The sequence below is a fragment of the Pseudorasbora parva genome, chromosome 13 (genome assembly GCF_024679245.1).
Source record: "Pseudorasbora parva isolate DD20220531a chromosome 13, ASM2467924v1, whole genome shotgun sequence".
Lineage (NCBI taxonomy): Eukaryota > Metazoa > Chordata > Actinopteri > Cypriniformes > Gobionidae > Pseudorasbora > Pseudorasbora parva.
In genome coordinates, this window is record NC_090184.1 from 34399411 (window position 1) to 34422882 (window position 23472).

Below are 23472 nucleotides of genomic sequence, written 5' to 3' on the forward strand. Positions count from 1 at the left end.
AGGAGATGATGTATATCTGGAATGGCTACACTGTGATTGGGAAGCACAAGGACCTGACAGAGGGCATGCTGAAGACCCTGGAGGAGGCTCAGCAGATGCTTGAGCAATATCCAAGTAAAAAACTCTCCTTGCAGTACAATACTGTATATGCTGTTGTCCACTTTAATAATAAAATAATCATAAATAATATTTCACCTACAAATTATGTAATTATTTATTCCCTTGTTTCATTCCAAGTGATATTTTTGATCAGGTACAGTTAAAAAAATAAAAATAAAAATACAGAGCTCTTGCCGTGAAACCACAATTCAGAATGTGTAAAAATTAAGTGTTTTCCACTGGAGAAAAAAAACACAGATCAACACATACACAGTCAATGTATTTTATTTTATTTTTTACATACAATAAAAATGTTCTGTAACAAAAATGTCTCTGTATGTGTTTGCCCTCAGGGACCGAGTTCACCACAGATGACCAGTGTGTGGTTAGCCTGCTTAAGGGGCTCTGTCTCAAACACTTGGGTTTCAAGGAGGAAGCTGAACATTACTTCACCCTCGTCCTCTGCAAGTCAGTCTTGCTCTTTTGCTTCACAACAAATCACTTTAATATGAAGAGAAGCGTTTGTGGTTTCCCTTGTGAAGACTTAAGTAGACATGGCCTATTTTCTGGGACTGACTCTACAGGCTTGTTTTAAATATCCAGTAATATCATGCTGGAAGAGTCTGACTGGTAAAATATGTTTCCACAGCACAGAATTAATGTTTTAGAGTGCCCCTGTGATGTTATTTTAAATATCCCTCATTTAGTTTTGGAGGGCTCCTCCTCCTAGGTTTATATTACAATTTAAAAAAACTTTTTTTTTTTTTTTTCTTTTTTTTTTTACCTCCGATGCATGTAAACTTTATATCCCCCCCAAAAAATTCTCATAATATACATTGCAGCATCACCTCTTTTCTCACTGTGTCTGAAACCATTAGATAAAGGATTTTTAACACTCCTTTCTGAAACCTTCCTCTGCACTGAATGAAGAGCATTAAATTATGCAAATTTGTCACAAACCTGCATAGATATGTTACGCAGTAAGACTGCTGGCGACTCATTTTGGGGGTTCAGAATATCTTTTTTCTTTTAGAAGACTTCTTATTTTTCTTTTGGTTGTTCCCTTCGGGGGTCAACACAGCGAATAATCTGCCTCTATGTATTCCTATCCTCTGTATCCTCTTCTCTCAGACTGACTACCTTCTTGTCCTCCTTCACTATATCCATAAACCTCCTCTTTGGTCTTCCTCTCGACCTCCTGTCGGCAGCTCTCCCCTCCCCTCAGCATCCTTTTACCGATATATTCACTCTCCCTCCTCTGAACATTTCCAAACCATCTCAGCCTGACCTCTCTAACTTAGTCTCCAAAATATCTCACATGTGCTGTCCCTCTGATGTACTCATTCCTGATCCCATCCATCCTCGTCACTCCCAAAGAGAACCTAAACATCTTCAGCTCTGCTACCTCTACCTCTTCCTCCTGTCTTTTCCTCAGTGCAACGGTCTCCAGACCATACAACATCGCTGATCTCACTACTGTCCTGTACACCTTTCCTTTCATTCTCGCTGGTACTCTTTTATCACACAACAGACCTGACACTTTTCTCCACCCATTCCAACCTGCCTGCACACCCTTCTTCACCTCTTTTCCACATTCCCCATTGCTCTGGACTGTTGACCCTATGTACTTACAATCCTTTCTTTTAGAAGACAATAAATGTATTTGTTGTACACTTTGATCTTTAAAACTTTGCAGACATTTTACATTTACTAACAGCTATATTACACATGAAAGGGAATAAGTGAAAAGCATAATAGGGGCACTTTGATCTCCAAAATGCCACAGATAATAGAGAAAACGCTTAAAGATTTGTAAAATGTTTGGCTTAAATCACTGTAAATGCTCTCTTGCATTGTAAATGCTCTCTGCTTATGTTTTGTACAGTGAGAGTCAGATTAAATATGACCACTACCTGGTACCCAATGCTCTTCTGGAACATGGTTTACTGTGTTTGGAGGAGGGCAGAACAGAGGAGGCCATCAAACTTCTGGAGACAGCCAAGTAAGTTCAGTCCTGACAGTGACTTGAGGCCCTGCCTCTTTGAAAGTGAAAGTGCCCTTTTTGATCGCACCTCAATGCCCCCGTGAACAATTACAATTAGTGCTTGTGTGTATTACCGTCACAGTCTGAAAGACAACTCAGGGCTTTGTTCAATATAGAAGATATACTAACTGCTTTAAACAAATAATGTGTATAACTTTTGACCTTGCTATTATAATATTTTATAATATTTTATAATATTTAGTGTTAATAATAATTTAAATGTGTTATTTAATTTTAAATCTATAAATTAACTCTCTTATATAGTGTTGGAAAGACAAAATTATGCAATTAAATTAAATTATTTACGGATAGCATAATATGGCTCATTGGTACATTGCTGTGAAAGTCGCCTTGTGAAATAAAACCCCCAAATTCAAATCTTAGAGGAAAATATTTTAATAAACCAGTCAAAATTGTAAAATAAAATAAAATAATAACCAAGCAAAACTGTATATCAATAGATATACACTCCTGGACAAAAAAGGGCCAAGCTAAAAAATGGCAAAATATTTAGTGGTCTTTTAATAGTCTTAAAGGGTTAGTTCAGCCAAAAATAAAAAATCTGTCACTAATTATTTACCCTAATGTCGTTCGACACCCGTAAGACCTCCGTTCATCTTCGGAAAACAAATGAAGATGATTTTGTTGAAATCCGATGGCTTAGAAAGGCCTTTATTGACACCAATGTCGTTTCCTCTCTCAAGACCCATAAAGGCACTAAAGACGTCGTTACAAAGCCCATCTCACTACAGTGGCTCTACAATCATTTTATGAAGCGACGAGAATAGTTTTTGTGCGCAAAAAAAACAACTAAATAACGACTTTTATAGTGATGGGCCATTTTTAAAACAAAGTTTTGAACCGTTATGAATCAGCGTATTGATTCATGATTCGGATCGCATGTCAAACTGCCAAACTGCTGAAATCACGTGACATTGGCGATCCAAATACTGAAACGATACACTGATTCATAACCGTTCAAGTCTTTGTTTTGAAATCAGACCATCACTATAGAAGCCTTTTTTTTCGCACAAAAACTATTCTCGTCGCTTCATAAAATGATTGTAGCCACTGTAGTGAGATGGGCTTTGTAACATGTGACATCTCACATGTTACTCATTTTTTGTGACATCTTTAGTGCCTTTTATGGGTCTTGAGAGAGGAAATGACATTTGTGTCAATGGAAGCCTTTCTGAGCCGTCGGATTTCAACAAAAACATCTTCATTCGTGTTCCAAAGACGAACGGAGGTCTTACGGTTGTCGAACGACAACCCTTTAACCCTTTTAATCACTAATCAAGAAATTAGCAAGAATTGCACAAATACTGTAGATAAAGTAACAGACAGCTTTTTTTTACAAGAGTTGGTGTTGTTCCACTCAATGTTAATGGCTTCAAACAGTTCATGAGTAGTTGAAAAATCTCCCCCAGTTCATTTGAGTTTAATGTGAGACCAAATATCCACTATTGGGTTCAAATCTGAACTCTGACCTGGCCAAAACATGCCTGATGGACTTGTTCTCAAGCAATATATTCCACCATAAACATTCAGTCGTTGTCTTATTAGTACTGAACACTATTAACAATGATTTCTTTGCCAGACAAAATTATAAGAACTATTCCATGGAATCACGGACACACTTCCGGATCCAGGCAGCACTACATAAGGCACGAGGCACAGCCGTGAATGGAGATCACTGCTCACCCTCCAGCCCTTAACGCTTGAGGTCACCGCAGGGGTCACAGAAAGCCAAGATCAGGCTTGATGTGGATTGCCATATGCCAAGAGGAGAACTAAAGGGGGACGTGACCAATCAGACCCGATCAAAGTTTATACTTCATTTATGATGCCCACATAGATTATACGGTACATGGACTACAGCTGCATGAATATGTTTTGTGAGGCAGTGCAGTTCAGTCAAGACAAAGAAATAACATCATGCTAGTATTTTAAATGTACCATTAATAAAGATAATATTAATATAATACAAGATATACAAGTTATGCCAGTCCAATAGTATTATACTGGTACATTGTGAACTCTAGTAAGGCCACCCGTCAATCATTTTAGCTGCTTTCTGAACTTTTGTTTGTAATTCTCTTCACTATTGGTCACCCTGTGACATCAGTAGCCTAGACATGGCTGTGCCTTATGGCTAACCGTTTTATTTGGATTTAAAGCATGTGCACAAATATTAGGTTACTTTTAATCTTTGGAGTTTAAATGGGTTATAAAATAAACCTATTGTCCAGAGGTAATTTGATGAACTTAAGGTTCAATATCATGTTACTCTTTGGTTAGGGTACTGTGGCCTTGTCAAACCTCAAGAACAGGATTCCTGTTCAAAGCTTAATTGTTAGCATATAGCATTATCATTGTTTTTCTGTGTACATAATTAGTCTGTTTTAGGAATGTGTTTAAAAAAGAGAGAAAACAAACATCTTTACAACAGCAGAAAATTACTATTAGAATGTAAACTAGAAGTTTTGTGGGTTTTGTTAGCTATTTCTTTTTTAATATTTATTCACTATGATGGCGCCTTTCGAAATGTCCCGTTTTAAGTGGGCAGCTGAATGTGTCTTTTAGAAAGGCAGTCTCGTTCATGTGGACTTGGTCCAGATCGTACTTGAGCTCAAACAAACAAGGCTTTTAGATACACGAAGACAGGCTGGCATGCCAGCTCCAGCCAACGTGAGGGATGCATTGACAACGGAACCACTACAGCCTTACACTACGAAGAGAATGGAAATTTGGGCTGGTTCAGGACAGGATTGTACTTTGTTCATGTTTGTACTGTGTTGTATGAATGCTACTTCATGGAGCTTTTCCCCTTAGTGTGGAGTTCAATCAACAAAACACAGCTTGTTGCGTTGTTGTCAGATACAGCAAGGATTGCTTTTTATATTGATTTATCCCAGATTAGATTTAATAGTGCCTGTTTTATGAGACCCAATTCTACCAAAGTCAAATAATACATATTAAGCAAAAACAATCATCAGCTCATGTTGCTCAGAAATGTCACGGACTACTTAAGTGTGGCAAATGATATGTATGGGTTTTTCATTGCAATGACGTTTTGTTTCTCCCTCATTGTGGAGATTTAGATTGATTTTACAGGCTTTGGGCTATAGAGGTCAGCAAATCCTGTATGTGATGCATGGCTACTGTGTAAACCGATTCCTGTAAAAACTGGACTTACATTTTATAATTTAAAATTAAATGATATTGCATTCCAAAAACATCTCTTTTGTTTTCTTTCTTTGAACTGGAGACTTGCCTTCTGAAAGAGATTTACTTTCTTCTGCAAAACACAAAAGATGATCTATGACAGAATGAGACTCACTTTTGCAAATGCAAATACTATGCAAGTCTTTATAGTCTAATACTAAAATAATGTTTTATGGTTAAAAGGATGTTCACTGAAAGTGTATACAATCACCATCAATTTTGGGAGTAACGCATTAAGTTAGCTATGTAATCAGATTACTTTTTGCCAAATTTACAACATATCTCTAAGTAACTTAAGCGATTTAATTTTCCCATGTATTGACTCGCCATTTTGAGAGAAACCGGGAGTAAGTGCAGAGTTGTTGTGTGTGCTGTGTAAACATGATGTTTGTTTTAGCTCTTGGCTAAAAGTTAGCATGCATTTACTTATCTCATTTGCACAAAAACAGATTCAGTATTCCTTAAAATTAATAAAAACACTGAATTGCAAACTCAGCCTATTATGCAAACCTGCACAAATTAAATGTTAGATTCAAACAAACTTTATGCATTTCATCTCACTTTATTGACCAGTGTTTTTGCTGTTGACCTTTGATGATCCAATTCAACCACAGATTAAAAAAAAAATCAGTTTTTTCTTCTTTTTCCCCCTCTATTTTCTATACTCTCAACTCAAGTAGGTACTATTATTGAACAATCAATCAAATGCTAAAAAAAAAGTATACTATATTGTCTGTGTAATATGAATATAATTGGAACTTTTGACAGGTTGTCATTATCATGTGACCTACCAGCGTTGTAAAGCATTACTTTTAAAAGAAACTTTCTCCAACTAGTTTTTTACATCTTACACAAAGATTGTCAATCTGCCTTTTTTCTTTTTTTCTTCCTTTTTTTTGTACCACGAAAAAAAGAAGGCATGTGTTTTCACACCAATATGTGGTTAAGTAAATAATGACATTTTTTTATTTTTTTTATTTCCAGTGAAATATGCCTTTAAAGCGGCCTAATGCGGTCAAGTTTACAGGCTTTAAACCCCCTGTTGTTGGTGTTTTAAGTCGGCAATATGATTGGTTGACGAATAGCCAATTATAACGTTCTTACTAAAGAAGAAACCCGCTGATTAGTCCATACACCACAGAGGCGGGACGTAAAGTGACTGCCTGAAAGGCAACATTGCCTGAGTCGCCATTGAGAGCGAGCGCATATTTGATATTGTAGAAATTTATCCGTTGTAGGCTAACCAGTGTTTACTGTTGAGACGAGGGGATAAAGACATCACTGCATAACACGGCTTTAGGGCATATAGACGTTTTTGACAGGTTTAAACTCTGTGTGTTTATAAAAACATCGTTTCATATCCGTGTATTACACTTTTTTTTGCCAGGGTTCTTTGTGTGTCGACAATGGTATGTTTTTCTCCGGCAGGATCTCTCATGGTGATCGGATCGTTTTAAATGAATTGTAGAGGTTTAGTCATTCTGTTTAAAAGGACAGAGGTCTGGTTGGAGTGATTAAGGGCGGACAGGAAGAGATAGGCAGGATTTCAACATTTAGACAACAAGGAGTTTGGAAAGGAGATGGGGAATTGTCTGAAATCTCCCACTTCGGATGATATCTCCTTGCTCCACGAATCACAGTCAGACAGGGCCAGTTTCGGTGACGCCAACGATCCTGATCAGGAACCGCCACCTCCATATCAGGTAAGCTTATGAAAATCCTTTAGAATAAACAAAGAAACTTCCCTTTAGCCTAGTATAAGAGCTCATGCACACCGCTGCTTTTTTATATACACATTCACATTGCTTTATTGATAATGTGAAATGACAAACGCATACTAATATATTGATATAGGCTATCTATATAGCACCAGGCTGCAGCAGGAGCTCCATCTGTTTCATTTCGCCCCGGACAGAGTGCCATACTAAATCCTCTTTGTTCGACATAAACTTGGCCTTCAATTCACGTCAGACCGTGCAGACAGATGGACAGCCTGTTATTTCATTTTTACTGCAGCCTCCGTGGCGTGTTGATTCACCACCAGCTCCAGCTTTATTGCGACATAGTAACAATTCTGATTGTGACGCGCTTTGTTTGCAATTGTGACGTCATTGCGATGTCATTTTCCCGGGTTGTGTTCCCCGACTCTTTTGTGTCCTTTTTTGTACACCTCACAAATGTATAACATTTTGACTGAGAGAAGAATTCGTTTTTTTTTAAAATCATCCATTCGCAGTTTTATATGTAGTTTAATTGAAATCTTTCCATGTTCCCTTGTTGTACACACACCTCTGGTTGGGAATCACTATACTAGGGCATCCAGGGGACTGGGGCCTCTGTAAACTTCCATTGGGACCACAAAATGGCTTAAAATATTTTAAATTAGACAATGTGGCAGCCTTCCAAAATTGTCCTGCATGGAGTCAAAAAGTTTGGGAACAATTGCGCTTGGGGAATTCCCCGTTTTATGGACACGTGGAATCAGTTAAAGTTCAAGTCATGAGATCATGTTTAAAATGATGTCATGTTTCATATCACTGTTTAAATGGAAGATGCTCATCTTCATCTGGGTTTGACTGTGTGTCTGTTTTGGGTTACGCAAACAAATAATCTTGTATATATTGGGGTAGGCAAACATTTTACGTAGTTACTGTATGTTTTTAAGACGCAACATGCATTGAGCTGAGAGGATGTCTGAATTCTGTTGTATATATTAGTCATGTTTGCTGCTGTGGGGGCTGTTACATCCTCTTTGTTGTCTATTGATCTTAACTGCTTTACAAACAGAAACCAAACTGTGCTTCCCCATTAGCAAATCACCCTCAACCCATCAGGTTCCAAAAAGATAATCCAGATATCTATCTCAAACGATCATGCAGTAATTTTCTCAACTGCTGTGATGTAACTGTGTTATAAATCTTCTTATGAAAAACCTTCCTCCAAGTTTAGAACATTACCTCCAATCTTGGTTTCAGTTTTGGCTGGATTATCTAGATGATGATTGGCACGGAGTGGAAGCAACCACCCAATGAAATCAGAAGGTGGGGCGTTTTGTGCTGTACTCCTTGCGCTTATCAGATGTACTAACAGTGTTCTGCCACTTCCTCCTCCATATAGTCATCTGAAAACCTGAATGTTCTGCTGGGCCAGGCGACCCAGTTTGGAGGAGAACCACGGTTTATAAAGTAGCTTATACATAAAACACATTATAAAAAAACATTTCTAGGTGATGCTGCATAATGATTGCAGAAGGTTTATGAGACCAAATCACAAAATGGTTCTTCTATAGCAAGCCCCTTTGGAACCTTATTTTTAAAGAGTGTAGATCAGCACTTCCAGTGATTTGTGACTTTTTTTCTGTTCTATGACACGCCATAAAATTAACTCTAAATTTCACACATCAGCTCCAGGGTTGAAAGTAACATTATAAGGTAAACGTGCCACTAATATCTTTTGTGTTCCTGTGCTGTCTTTCAAGAGGACGCACCTTTCTGCTGAACACCAGCAAAAACCATGCTCAGCTTTCTGTTTTGTGAAGTTATTGAGTCCCCTGTGTGCAAGATCAGACAAGGGTGTAAAAAAACGAGCAAAAGAAGACAGCGCTGTGCTGAATTCACCCAGCATTTGTTAACTGCACTGCTGTTCTGTGCAATATTTCGATGGCACGCTTCGGCCTATTGTCGGAATGCTGGACAGACAGGAGGTCTGTTTGCACAGCCCCCTTGAGAACCCAAATCATTCCCAATCTCAGCACATTCTTGCGTTGCCTGCCAAGAATGCTTGACGTTTTTTCCCCCAGAGTCTCAGGCTGGGAGCTAAAAGGGGCTGCCAGTGCTCTCAAGAATCTGTTCTGGTTATTTTTTTAAGTTATAAAGGGATCTTTAAAATGCAGTAGTAAATGCCGTTTTAATGGCCTCCTTCAAAAACTTTCAAAGAATTCTTTGAATTCTTTCAGAACATAAACACAACATAGCCGTTCAAGTAGTGATCTGCTAAAAGGATAGTTCACCCAACTGTCATCGTTTATTCACCCTTATGTCATTGCAAACCTTTGTGACTTACTTTCTTCAGATATAACATTTCTTCTTTTGTCCGTACAATGAAAGTCATTGGGATCTGAAATTACATTGGACCCAATTATCTTTCATTTGTATGGACAAAAAACACTGAGGAATATTTAAGTCACTGGTTCACAGAAGAAAGAAAGTCATAAAGGTTTGGAATGACATGAGGGTGAATAAATAATGACAGGACTTTAATTTTTGGGTGAACTTTCTCTCTCATTATAATCCACAACTGTTTGAAGAATAGGATAACTGTATGAAGTTAGAATATGGAGCGGTCATGTTAGCAGAGGGCTTAACAATAGAAGTTTCATTTTTTCAGCTGGTCTAGTAGTTCAGATTTGCACCGTGAAATAGTTTTTTGCAACTTGTTTGATTAGCTTAACTTTTTCAATTCAACTTTTGCCTGAAATTGCAATCAATTTTACAATATCAATAGTTGCTTTGGAAAATACCAGATTTTGGAACACATTGTATGTCAAAGAATATACAGTATTATACTCGCCAACCAAGTCTGCTTTTATTTAATCAAAATACAGGAAAATAGTAAAATTGCGAAGTAATAAATACCTGGTTTTTATTCATATTTTTAAAATTTTTAATTAATGTTTTTGGTAATCTGTGGTAGTTTTGATAGGTTTAAAAAAAAAACATGCATTATAAAATGTCGTTACTGTCACTTTTGACGTCAATTTAATGCATCCTTACCGAATAAAAGTTTTTTTTTTTTTTTTCCAAAAATTGATCTACTCCAAAGCTCTTGAATGTTAAAGTATATTTAGATTTTCCGTTAAACATTTGGATTTTCTTTAGCGGTTGATGTCTTATCAAAGCTCTCATGGTTCCTGGCTTTCTTTAGCTGCTCTGTTAAGAAGCATTAGCACCATTGTGTAAGGAGCTCAGTAGAGTTAGCCTAGTTTCACACCCTGCGTCTCAGACGAAGACTAAACAGATGAGAACGGCTCTATTTCAGAATAACAGCCGGATCCACTCCGGTCTGTGTGACTGAACAGTAAATAGAGTGTACGCATTGAAGCCAAACTGTGATAGTGTTTTGATGCTGTATGGTGCATCTGATTGAAACAGGAAGTCAACCTGAGGGGGTGATGAGGAGACAGCCAGGAGTGTAATATGAGGTCTTCCTGGTAGTTTGGAAAGCAGCTGATAGCATTTGCTGACTCATGCATGTGAGGCTGGACATGATGAGATAAGCACGCCTGTGATAGAAAGACTGGGCAGGAGCCAACATTAGAAATAATGGAGGTTTCCTTTAGCCTAAAAGTGTTGTGGTTTCCCCATTGCTCTGCTCATCAATCGATTCTCTGTTTACTTTTGCTCTAGCTAACAGGCTGCTTTTTCTGCTCTCTGACATGGAAGGCTCACATCACCTAGTTGCCAGACAGCTCATCTTAAGTGGACATACTCAATCCTTAGTCCTTACCCTCACTTTACCTGTCTCACTTTCTCCCTCATGGACTCTTTTGGCCTTGTAGTCTTACAGCTAATACGTCATGAACGTTTCCACCACGTCTAAATGACGTATTGTGTTAAATAGCATCATGTATATGATTTATGATGTGTATATGATGATGGACACTACATTTAAAAAATATGTATAAATATTCCAAATTCAAGACTATTTTGTCTTTGTAAAGACTATTTAGTTATAGGTAGCATTTTATGGAGAATATAAATATTCTGTTTATTTTGAATATTTACAAAATGTTCTATATCACACTCTCTGCGCTGATAATTTTGTCTCCTGTGTAACTAATTGCACTATATTTAAAAAAAACTTATTTAAGCCAAAAATGGTTGGATATAGTAAAAATGATGCCAGTAATTTGTGTAACAAATAACATAACTTTTTTTATGATGGGCTTTTATTTAGTACAATATATAATGTGTTAGGGTTCTAGATCACAATTTTTACAACCCATGCTTTTTGTTTCACTTTTGCTGTGCTTTCAGTGTTCAGTACAAGATATTAAAGGGGCTGTATTTCTCTCTTTTAACATGGCTCTTTTGTGTGTACATTAGTTAAGGAATCTTCTCTGACTATGTATCAAACGTTTAGGAGTTCAAACCTGCATCCTTTCAGTTATCAGTTCAGGTCTTTACCACTAGACTACACCGGCTACTCGCGCCAATGATGCTAAAACAAATAAACTATAAACTCATAAATCTTTTGTGAGAACTGACAGAAAGTAAAGTGGAACTGAAGGAGCGCTTTAGAGTGGTTGATGTATTAATTTCTTCTAGAAGACGGATTTGAAGAGAGTTGTTGATTTCTATTAGGGGAAATCCATGCAGTGCACACAATGAACCATTCATAGAAAATAAACGTCTGCAAAGTGTGAAGAAACGGGCCTGCGGCTTTTAAAGTGTCAGAGACTAAACCTTTAACCATTTAGTGACCTGAATCTCTGTAACAACATAGCACACTGTAAAGAAATGCAAGACATACGTTTTATGAGAAGTCTTGTGGTTTACAAACAGAAAATGGTGTGTTACTCTAAAGGAGTCACCAGAAACTTACTTGGCTAGTGTACTGCATAAACAAGTAGTTGTAACCAAATGTTTTCCTGGTAACCAAATCCCCCTCAGTCTGGCACTGCAGAAAAGTGTTTGTGTACCTAACATTTTCTGCATGCCCAGTGTTGGGAAGTCACTAGTTACATGCAACAGTTGTGTAGTTTAATTACAATTTTTTTTTAACCGTATCAGTTACAGTTACTTATGAAAATGTTAAATGTGAATATTTTTCTCATTAAAAAAAGCTAGGATACGTCAAATACTATTTATTTGTTGCTTTGCTTGTTTTTGATGTGTTGCAGTCTCCATCCATTTATCCATTTAAAGGCCGTTTAGAAAAGCGATGCTATTCTGATGATTTTAATTGGTTCTCTAGTTTGAATTTGCATCACACCACGTCTGCCCAAAGCCAACACAGAAGTGACTTAAAGGGGTTAGTTCACCCAAAAATTTTATTTTATGTAAATAATGATTCACCTTAATGTCGTTCCTCACCCGTAAGACCTCCGTTCATCATCGAACACAGTTTAAGATATTTTATATTTTAGTCCGAGAGCATATGCAGAGTATCCCCACTTTACTGTCCATGTCCAGAAAACTAATAAAAACATCATCAAAGTAGTCTATATGTGACATCAGTTAGTGGATGAGAATATCTTGAAGCATCGAAAATACATTTTGATCCAAAAATATAAAAACTATGACTTTATTCAGCTTTGTCTTCTCTTCCGTTTTCCTCCAAAAAGATTCAAACGGTTCATGAATCAGTGAATCGATCAATGATTCGGGTCGCCAATATCACGTGACATTGGCGACCCGGTTCTGATCATTGAGCTTTCTGGACATGGACAGTAATGAGGGCATAGACTGCATATGCTCTGGGACTAAAATATAAAATATCTTAAACTGTGTTCCGAAGATGAACGGAGGTCTTACCGAATGACATTGGGGTGTCATTAATGACATCAATTTCATTTTTGGGTGAACTAACCCTTTAAACTTAAAAATGATTAACAGTTGAAAACATTCATCAAAGCAAAGGAATGCAAGAAGTGCTGCACAGGGTGTAAAGTCTCGGTGCTCTTTGGTTGAGTGGGAAAATTAAGTCTAAAAGCAAAAGTAGTCCAAGGCACTCGATGGGTGTATTGAGAAAGTTCTACACTTCTACTAAAGTTCTACTCAAGTTATACACTTTTTAATACACCCATCGAGTGCCTTGGACTACTTTTGCTTTTAGTTGAAAACATTCGTTAGACAAGTAATCAAATGTTAACAGTCGCATTACTTTAATAAACTAATTGTGAATAGTTACACTACTACATTTTAAATAGGGTAACTTGTAATCTGGTAACCAATTACATTTTCAAAGTAACCTTCCCAACACTGCATACAATATGTATGAGTGTATGTATACCATAATATAATTGTACGTGTATGTGTTCTTGTGTGGTAATGGAGACCTGATTTTGTGCTGAGCTGGTACAAACCGTTTCTGCACCCCTGACTTGGTAGCACTCAAACAGCTGTTTGTTTAACCTTCCTGTGCTCAGATAAGCGTCCACCTCCTCCGCCCACTCACTGCTAAGAAAAGGACAAACGGTGTGCGAGACAGAAAAAGAGAGGGAGTTGATTGCCCAGGGTGCAAAACTTGTGCTAAAATTCTGTTGCCATAACACTGTGTTAACATGCAAAAAAAGTTGTTTTTGTGACAGTTAGTCTGCTCATCAAATGTGATCATTTTGTTAGTTTTAATCTTTTGTGTATTTAAAGATAACTCCCAAGCTACATACAAGCTTCCAAAATAATGTAAAAGTTGCTTTTATGTAGGAATGATAGCTAGTGGTTGAAATGGGTACTGCAGTACAATTCAAAATATTGTTTGCCCTGCCCCCTCCTCCTCAGACTTGACACTTATGCGTGTTGCCAGTTTGAGGAGACTCAAGTTACACGTTTTATCCATGTTTTTATGTGATTCTTTTTTCGTGGGGATTTTTAGATGGATGCCGACTGTTTTTTTTAATTTATTTATATAATTTAATTATTTATAAATTAGAATCTGCGATCTCTGACCCAGTTTGTTTGTTTTCATTGCAGCAATACGCTGTTTTCCACCAACTGGCAACCTGTGGTGTCAGCAATACTATTGGGTAAACTGGCAATGTGCAGCATCGCAAAGACCTACACAAAAACATCCGACACAGAACGCATTTCAAAGTTAAAAAAAAACTGGATGTAGCAATGTTTTTCTGTGAAGCGAGTATGTGAACTCGGCATGTTTCCTGAATATTTACAAACATATCATGGTGCCTTCATGCTTTAGTACAGTCAAAACTTACATACAGCACCTTTAAATGTAGTAAAGTGTTTGGGATGCTAAAGTATATCCTTCTCATACTGTCATAGTATTTGTCCACTGTCTAGGGTGGTTGTGTGTCTGGTTGAGTCATGCTAGCCTGTAGCCTTAGTGTGGGCTAATCGAGTGACATTAATGCACAGGAATGTGAAGCACAGATGTCTTCTGTTTGTTGTGAAAGCACCGAATCAGTCTCGACATGATTTGATTTCTGATAAAGATGAAGTCAGCACTCATGACACTGTTATCAGGAATAATTGTCATTTTACTGGTACTGATTTATCTCCCTGGAGGCAATATTAGCAGCATACAATACAGTGAAGTTCTGGGTTGTTTTGTCTTGTCTGGTGAAGTCTAGGGAGGGAGTGGTGCTTTTTAACCTTTATTGGAACAGACTTGGAGAAAGAGAGCAGAAAATGGACTGCTGGATGGTCTGTCTGTTCCAGTAATGAGGGAGGGCCGGATACTGGACGACATGCTTTGTTTAGCACCAAAGCCTACCAGACCAAACAGAATTCCCCGCTCGCCAGCTCCCGTTTTTTTTTCTTCCCCTCGCTCCCTTCATCTCTTTGTCTCAGGCTGTCTGTTTCTTTGAACCAATCGAATCGTTCTCTTGCAGTCATTGAGTGGCTGATATTGTTCGTGTTGTTCTCAAACAAGCGTGTCTGTAGTTCTATGGTCTTGATGACTGAAATATGACATGTCCGAATGAACATTGTCATAAAATGCTGTCTACTAAGGTAGTGTAAATGTGTCCCTCACAGCTTATGATTCCCCACAGTCCTATGTGTTTGATTGTGGTGGTTTTCTTTTTCTTGTTAATGTTGTTTTATTGATATAATAACAAGGTTTTTTTTAGACTGCATTTACACAGCAAAGTCTTTTCAGCAAATCTGATGTTTTGTCATCATTTGATTTTAATTTTCCATACCGAGACCTTTTTTAACAGAAGCATTATGGCTTTTAAATTATTGCTTGCTTTTCTCTTAGCTTCAGTCAGACTGAATCTTGTTCCGAAAAAAAAAAATACATATACAGTATAATTTTATAGAGTGAATTCAGGGAGATTGGGACACTTTTTCCTATTGAGATGCATTGGAAAAAGTTTCCCAATCAACCTGAATACACCCTATATTTTATACTATATTTTTTTATACTGTGAAGTCATTAACTGACTTGGCAGTGACTATAGAGTTTCAGAGACTGTCAGGGAAGACGACAACGCCGTTGTCGGAACGATCGTGTTTCGGTTCTGCTTCCAGCTATACACACACACACACACCTTTATTTGCTAGATCACGAAGGGCTGATTGCTACGTTGAATGTGTACGTGCCTTAAACATTCTTTTTATTTGTTTGTGTCCGGTGTACATATAAGTTTGTCAGTGTATTCTTTCTGATGTGTCCATCATGTGATTTGTAGGATTCAGTATTCCCACTGTGTGACCTAATTGTCAAGCGAGCACTGAACCTGATCTCAAAGCTCAACTTTAATCTGATCTGAAGTCAGAACTGCACTACGACACCATCATTGCTTTTCCCAGAAGCACCTCCCAGTCCTTAGGCCTGGTTTCTACACAATCTGTCTCACTCCTGCATATGTGCATTACTCCCCTGTGTGGAAACATGTCCTACTTTTGATTAATTACTATTGTGTTGCGTGCGTATATAAATGTGGGTTAGAGGTTTATAATGTAAGGAAGTAATAAATATCTGCCAATTTACGATTACCTGTTGAGCAATATCTATGGATTTTTCTGCGTGTGGCTGTTCTGAGCCAAAGCAGTGCTGAATTTATTTATTTTTATCCCAAGACTGCAAGCTCACTGAGTGTGAAACCTCCAGTCCAATACCATCAACACCTCCATTCACAAATCAACACTCATTTACAAGGCTACATTAGTGTAGGTTTTTACGGGGTGACGTGATCTGTATAATCGTTGACACCTGAAACGATATATTAATGTCCCCTCTTCGGTGTATTGGTAATTTAATGTTATATTGCTGTAATAGAGGTTGGGTAAATACAATTGTCCAGACCTGTTTTTCATTAGTTTACATAGCCTTTGTATAATCTTTAAGATATTTAACATTTAAAAAATAAGAGATAAAATCTTAAAAATAATAAACTTTTTTTTTACATATACATTTTAGTTATTTATTTTTTACTGCTTGCAGAATCTGTAAAAAATATGAATACTTTTTTTTACAAACTAAGAGATCATATACAATGTTTTTTTTTTGTTGTTGTTGTTGCATTGTATATATATTTTGTATTAGTTTATATACAGGTTGTTCTCAAAAAAATTAGCATATTGTGATAAAGTTCATGATTTTCCATAATATAATGATAAAAATTAAACTTTCATATCTTTTAGATTCATTGCACACCAACTGAAATATTTCAGGTCTTTTATTGTTTTAATACTGATGATTTTGGCATACAGCTCATGAAAACCCAAAATTCCCGTCTCAAAAAATTAGCATATTTCATCCGACCAATAAAAGAATAGTGTTTTTAATACAAAAAAAGTCAACCTTCAAATAATTATGTTCAGTTATGCACTCAATACTTGGTCGGGAATCCTTTTGCAGAAAGGGCTGCTTCAATGCGGCGTGGCATGAAGGCGATCAGCCTGTGGCACTGCTGAGGTGTTATGGAGGCCCAGGATGCTTCGATAGCGGCCTTAAGCTCATCCAGAGTGTTAGGTCTTGCGTCTCTCAACTTTCTCTTCACAATATCCCACAGATTCTCTATGGGGTTCAGGTCAGGAGAGTTGGCAGGCCAATTGAGCACAGTAATACCATGGTCAGTAAACCATTTACCAGTGGTTTTGGCACTGTGAGCAGGTGCCAGGTCGTGCTGAAAAACCAAATCTTCATCCCCATAAAGTTTTTCAGCAGATGGAAGCATGAAGTGGTCCAAAATCTCCTGATAGCTAGCTGCATTCACCCTGCCCTTGATAAAACACAGTGGACCAACACCAGCAGCTGACATGGCACCCCAGACCATCACTGACTGTGGGTACTTGACACTGGACTTCAGCCATTTTGGCATTTCCTTCTCCCCAGTCTTCCTCCAGACTCTGGCACCTTGATTTCTGAATGACATGCAAAATTTGCTTTCTTCCGAAAAAACTACTTTGGACCACTGAGCAACAGTCCAGTGCTGCTTCTCTGTAGCCCAAAGTGACCTAGACCTGGGGAATGCGGCACCTGTAGCCCATTTCCTGCACACGCCTGTGCACAGTGGCTCTGGATGTTTCTACTCCAGACTCGGTCCACTGCTTCTGCAGGTCCCCCAAGGTCTGGAATCGGTCCTTCTCTACAATCTTCCTCAGGGTCTGGTCACCTCTTCTCGTTGTGCAGCGTATTTTGCCACACTTTTTCCTTCCCACAGACTTCCCACTGAGGTGCCTTGATACAGCACTCTGGGAACAGCCTATTCGTTCAGAAATTTCTTTCTGTGTCTTACCCTCACTTGAGGGTGTCAATGATGGCCTTCTGGACAGCAGTCAGGTCTGCAGTCTTACCCATGATTGCAGTTTTGAGTAATGAACCAGGCTGGGAGTTTTTAAAAGCCTCAGGAATCTTTTGCAGGTGTTTAGAGTTAATTAGTTGATTCAGATGATTAGGTTAATAGCTCGTTTAGAGAACCTTTTCATGATATGCTAATTTTTTGAGACAGGAATTTTGGGTTTTCATGAGCTGTATGCCAAAATCATCAGTATTAAAACAATAAAAGACCTGAAATATTTCAGTTGGTGTGCAATGAATCTAAAATATATGAAAGTTTAATTTTTATCATTACATTATGGAAAAGAATGAACTTTATCACAATATGCTAATTTTTTGAGAAGGACCTGTATAGTCTAAAAGAACAAAAAACTGCTGAATTATTAAAATGACCCCATTTAAAAGTTTATAAATCCTTGATTCTGTTTGTAAGAAATCTTATACATTTTAATAAATTCAGTTGTCTTGTGGACTATATGTAAACATTTATGTAAAATATCTTATTCAGGACAGTACTAAATAAAATAAAAAAAACATGCATTTTGTATGATTTTGCAAGCGATTCACATACGTTTTCTTGCAACTGTGCACATATGCTATATTTCATATAAATCCTTAAGTTGCATAACAGATATTTATGTATTGTGATTCTTAGTTTTAAAAAAGGCATGGTAAAGTATATTTAAACATATGAACTGTGTCTACAATCTTAAGGACTGTTATACAGAGTATCCTATGTAGTAATAAAGTTTTGCTCTTTTAAACAATAAACAAGCTTAAACAATACTGTATCATACACTTGTTCTAGTCTTTAATACCTTATTTGCAGTTTTCAGCAAAATGTGTAGCACACAGAGCTCAAACATACTCAGTCTCCCAAACAGCTTTGACCAGTGAATGCTGAGCAGGCACCTGTCTCAATGGGAGCTATTGTTCCCTTTGCTCTCTTCATAAGTACCCTTTGGACTCGGTATGGTCCCATTCGGGCCTCTTGCATCAAAATGGTGCAAAAAGAGAGAGATCGCCCCCTAGTGGAGCTTTGGTTGCATGTGCCTCGAATATTAAGACGCTTACTCATTACAGTATTCTACATTGTATTGCTGTTGTCATTTCTGGATTAGTCATATATGCATAATATTGAGTGCCATAAAAGATATACTCTACAGAGAGGATTGCCATAACATTTCCCTATTGTATGTTCTAATGCTATATGTGTGTGTTTTCAGGAGCAGATCCATGTGCCGGTGTACCACCCCACTCCCAGTCAGGCCCGTCTAGCAACCCAACTGACTGAAGAGGAGCAGGTGCGGATCGCTCAAAGGATCGGCCTCATCCAGCATCTTCCCAAAGGTGTCTATGATCCAGGCAGTGACGGCACCGAGAAGAAGATTCGAGAGTGAGTGATGAAACTGTTTATCTCTTGTTATATACGTTATATATATGTTATATTAAAGGTATTGAAAGCACCACCTGAAACACCGTTTTATTTCAGTCGAGCTCAATTCCCTGAACACTTATTTATAGTAAAGAGAAAGGAATCAAGTTAAGATGAAATCTGCTATGACAAGGACTTTTAAAGGAACACGCATACTTTTTTGGACTTAAGCTTATTCGCCGTATCTCCCAGAGTTAGATAAGTCCATACATACCACTCATCTCTGTGCGTGCCATAACTCTGTCTGATGCACAAAGACTGGAGGTAAACAGCTCCATCTAGCCTACAGCTCAATAAGTGTATAGTTACATAGTGTACAAAGAACTAAGATCCAGTAAGAATGTCATGGATTATTACTCAGGAACGAGAGTATAGTTCTTAGCCATATCTGTCTAGAAAATGACAACTTTTCATTTTCCATCAGTCTTAGTACACATTTATAATGCATTTGACAATTTGGATATTTTCTTCTGTTGTGCGTGATTTCTGAAGACTGCTCTGAGTAAGAGCAACAGCATGGGTCGTCCTTATCAGTGAATGATGGACTGCCAGCTGTGGACTTATAACAGAACTATTCATTTGCAGACTTTGTATGGTGGGATTTAATTCTCATCAAAGTTCAACAAGTATAAAATGAACAATACAAGCAAACACAGGGATGAAGTTGTTTAAATATGTTTTCCTATCCCAGCTTATTTTGCAGAAGCATAGCCATTCGTAATCTAAAGCCTTCCAAATGTGCAAACACTGTCTCTGTGAAGGTATCAAACATTACTCTGTTTAAACACTCCGACTAAACTGACTTAGAAACTATAGCTCAAACAATAGGGAAAGTTTGAGATGGGACTGTTGTCTGGCCAATGGCAGATGGGGAAATGTTTCTCTGTTCAGGAAAACCAGTTTGACAGCAGTCAGTCTTTTCTTTTCTTTTCTTTTCTTGTTTTGTTTGTTTATTTTTTACAATGACACCGCAATAACACTGAATGCACAGTGTTTTGAAAGGAAAACTATATTTATCTGCATTAATTATCGGAACTGAATTGACAGTTCGTTTTTTTATTTTTATGAAAGGAATTGACAGACAGAAGCAGCACAACTGCTTCCAACAAAAATAATAAATGCTTCCTGCGCAGCAAATCAGCATGTTAGAATGATTTCTGTAGGATAATGTGACACTAAAGAGTCTAGAGTAATGATGCTGAAAATTCAGCTGTGACATCACCGGCATAAATGTCATTAAACTAGTAATAGTAGTTCAGAATATTACTGTTTTTACTGTATTTTGGATCAAACAAATGCAGCCATGGTGATCATAAAAAAAATATTTTAAAACTTGCTAACGGTAGTATGTGTAATGCTTTAATTTTAATGAAACCAAACAACCTGAAGCTGATTTACAAGTTACTGGTTTACGAGTCCTCTGTGTGACACATTTCAGCAAATGCATTTTCCTGTAATTCCCGCTCAAATTCATTTTTAATATCTTGCAGCAGGGTGTGACCAATTTCTGCATTATGCCCAGCCCTGTCAGCGGCCTATGGAAATGCTGTGCCCTTTCTTTACAAGCTTATCTCCGTGTGTGCTTATTCATTCTCTCTCTCGTCGCAGGTGTGTGATCTGCATGATGGACTTTGTGTACGGAGACCCCATTCGGTTCCTTCCCTGCATGCACATCTACCACCTGGACTGCATAGACGACTGGCTGATGAGGTCCTTCACGTGTCCCTCCTGTATGGAGCCTGTAGATGCTGCCTTGCTCTCATCCTACGAAACTAACTGACTGCTGCCTGCACTGATCCCCGCCCTATGCACACACAGCTCTCGAGTCCTGTCCTCACACGCCCCCTTTGCATAAAGAGACAAACGGTCTGCTCAACTGGGCCGTGGGATTGTGTGCCAGTGGCATCACGGGATAAAGGAGGACCTGCGTGGCCACAGTGTTGATAAAACCCTTCCTGCATTGTCCTGCTGGACAGGGAAATTTGCAGGAGCCCTTTTGCACCCTGACGACTCTATCATGTGATTCCTGTCTCTTGTCGACGACACCCAGACATGCCGGTCACGCACCATTCCACTGTAGCAACACTTACACTGGATGGAGACGAACCTTTGAGAAATGTACTGGAGGACTCTTTAAAAACTCATCTCCAACATTTAATCTCTATTTATTTCTTTCTTTCTCAGTGTCCGTTTCCATAAAGGGCTCGTTTGATTTCTGCCGAAGCTGCAGTGGAGCAAAACAAATGGCATTGCACATACACGCGCAAAGAAAGAAGAAGAAAAAAAAAAAGTCTCCGGGATTTTTGCACTTTTGACTCGAAGAATTATGCCCAACCATACACACGCGTACACATCCCATACAACTTTTATTTAACCACATGTTAGCTTTTAAGTTTGTATGTTTGTTTACTTGTTTTAAACAACTCTATGAACATTTCAGCTGCCCGGCTTGTGTTGAGAAATTATCATTTCTTTTTATCAGTTGTGAGTACCAAGGCTGAACTGATTTGGTGGAGCAATTCATTAATTTAAAAAAATCATCATAATTAAATATACACACACACAATGTTGGTGAAGCTGAAATGTATTGTTGCTTTTTTTTTCTTTGCATAGTTTTAAATCATCAATACTGTTATTGTAGTTACACAACTGAAAAAAAAAAGTATTTACAGACAAGAAACACTGAAGTCATCAAAAGGCTATGAAGGTCAGCCCTGAATGATTAATGCAATATAGGCCATAGTGACTCACAAAAGTACACATATGAGTGTGTGAAACCGCTCGATAATGATTATTTCACCTTCATTGCTGATGCACTTGTGTTTTGTTAACTTTATTGTACATAGTGCTTATAATATATATATATACATATATATATATATATATATATATATATATATATATATATATATATATATATATATATATATATATATATATATATATATATATATATATATATATATATATATATATATATATAAATATTTTAGTGATTTTTTATTTGAATTTTCAGAGCCAGATACTTTAAAAGAAGTGTTTATGACGTCATAAGGGACTCATAAGCCTAAAAAAAATAATCATTTGAATCTTTCATGGATTTTGTTAAGTAAATAGTGAGTGTTTTCCCCTCTTGTTTTTTTGTGGGAAAAAAGGTTTTCCCATAGACTTCAAGTACTTGGCATCAATTTGCGGTTTTGTGGAATACTAGACAACGGGCAGTGGATGATCACACCCAAAGCTGGGATGTGCATGAATAGCTGTTTGATGTTTATTCAAAATGAAAGATGGTTTTTATGTTTGGTGAAATTACACCCAGCCCTCTTGCTCTATGACTATTAAAAACGGAGAGAGACAAAAAAAAAAAAAAAAAAAGCACAAGAGAGCAAAGAAATCAAGTCTCTATTTTTTTTTTTCACTCTCAAATTTTATATAAAGACAAAGTAATTGCTAGAAATTAGAACTGGTAGTGGGTAATGTGCCCATTAAATCTGTCCCCTTAATTAATCAAAACAGAAAAGGTTCTGGTGGGTAGTGGCTGCTATTGAAGTGAAGATTTTCATTTTTTTTTCTCGTGTTTGATCTCATGCCTTGTGTGGAGTGACTGTAAGTGTGTAGTTAATGATGGTGGAGGACATATTCTTCATAGAAAAATTCATTGACCTGTTTTTGCACAGTACTTTTAGTTTTAGTTTTTGTCTTCTTTTTTCCCCCCGGTCTCTCCACACAACGTGGAGCTCCATTGCCTTAGACCAGACAAGCAGGAGGCTTTTGGCTGGACATCCTGGGCTGACAGGGGCTCTACACCAGCATCAAGAGGACAGAGTGATGATGATGATGAGGAGGAGGAGGAGGAGGAGGAGGAGTGAGCTTTTGGACGTACTAAACTGCGTTAACAGATACTTTTCACTCTGGAGAGACGTCATTAATGCAATGCCATACACGAAGCTGATTCTCCATGATGTGCTGGAAGCACATGGACATTGTCTGTGATCTGTTTGTATGTGACGTGTGTAAGGCTGTGAGAGTCTCCCGTTTGTCTGTGACATGTATATATAAAATTATGCATCTATGTACTACAGGCAAATAATAAATAGAATTTATGCTATGGAATTGTCTGCTTGTGTTTATTCGATATTTCCCTTTTTTGTGAAAATATTATATAATGCTTAACAGATCATTAAGTGGCATGTATTTA

At 37.6% G+C, this 23472-nt stretch overlaps 2 protein-coding genes across 3 annotated transcripts in view; both read left to right on the top strand.

Annotated features, from left to right (window-relative positions):
• ttc39a (tetratricopeptide repeat domain 39A) overlaps positions 1-5592 on the top strand; it is a 29233-nt gene extending 23641 nt beyond the window's left edge. For both annotated transcript variants that reach the window (XM_067414120.1, XM_067414121.1), the window contains 4 exons: positions 3-114; positions 453-567; positions 1985-2101; positions 3744-5592. In XM_067414120.1, coding sequence (XP_067270221.1) covers positions 3-114; positions 453-567; positions 1985-2101; positions 3744-3861 — 462 coding nt within the window. In that variant the 3' untranslated portion in view covers positions 3862-5592. The remainder of the gene's footprint in view (positions 1-2; positions 115-452; positions 568-1984; positions 2102-3743) is intronic.
• Positions 5593-6524: 932 nt separating this feature from the next.
• rnf11b (ring finger protein 11b) lies at positions 6525-22143 on the top strand. Its single transcript, XM_067414123.1, has 3 exons — positions 6525-7074; positions 19066-19235; positions 20883-22143. The coding sequence occupies exons 1-3, from the start codon at positions 6952-6954 to the stop codon at positions 21052-21054; spliced, it is 465 nt and encodes a 154-aa protein (XP_067270224.1). The 5' UTR covers positions 6525-6951; the 3' UTR covers positions 21055-22143.
• The last annotated feature ends 1329 nt before the right edge of the window (positions 22144-23472 follow it).

Coding starts and splice junctions, on each gene's coding strand:
- rnf11b (XM_067414123.1), top strand. CDS start 6,952: ATGGGGAATTGTCTGAAATCTCCCACTTCGGATGATATCTCCTTGCTC. Junction 7,075..19,065: donor AACCGCCACCTCCATATCAG/GTAAGCTTATGA, acceptor GTGTGTTTTCAG/GAGCAGATCCATGTGCCGGT. Junction 19,236..20,882: donor ACCGAGAAGAAGATTCGAGA/GTGAGTGATGAA, acceptor CTCTCGTCGCAG/GTGTGTGATCTGCATGATGG.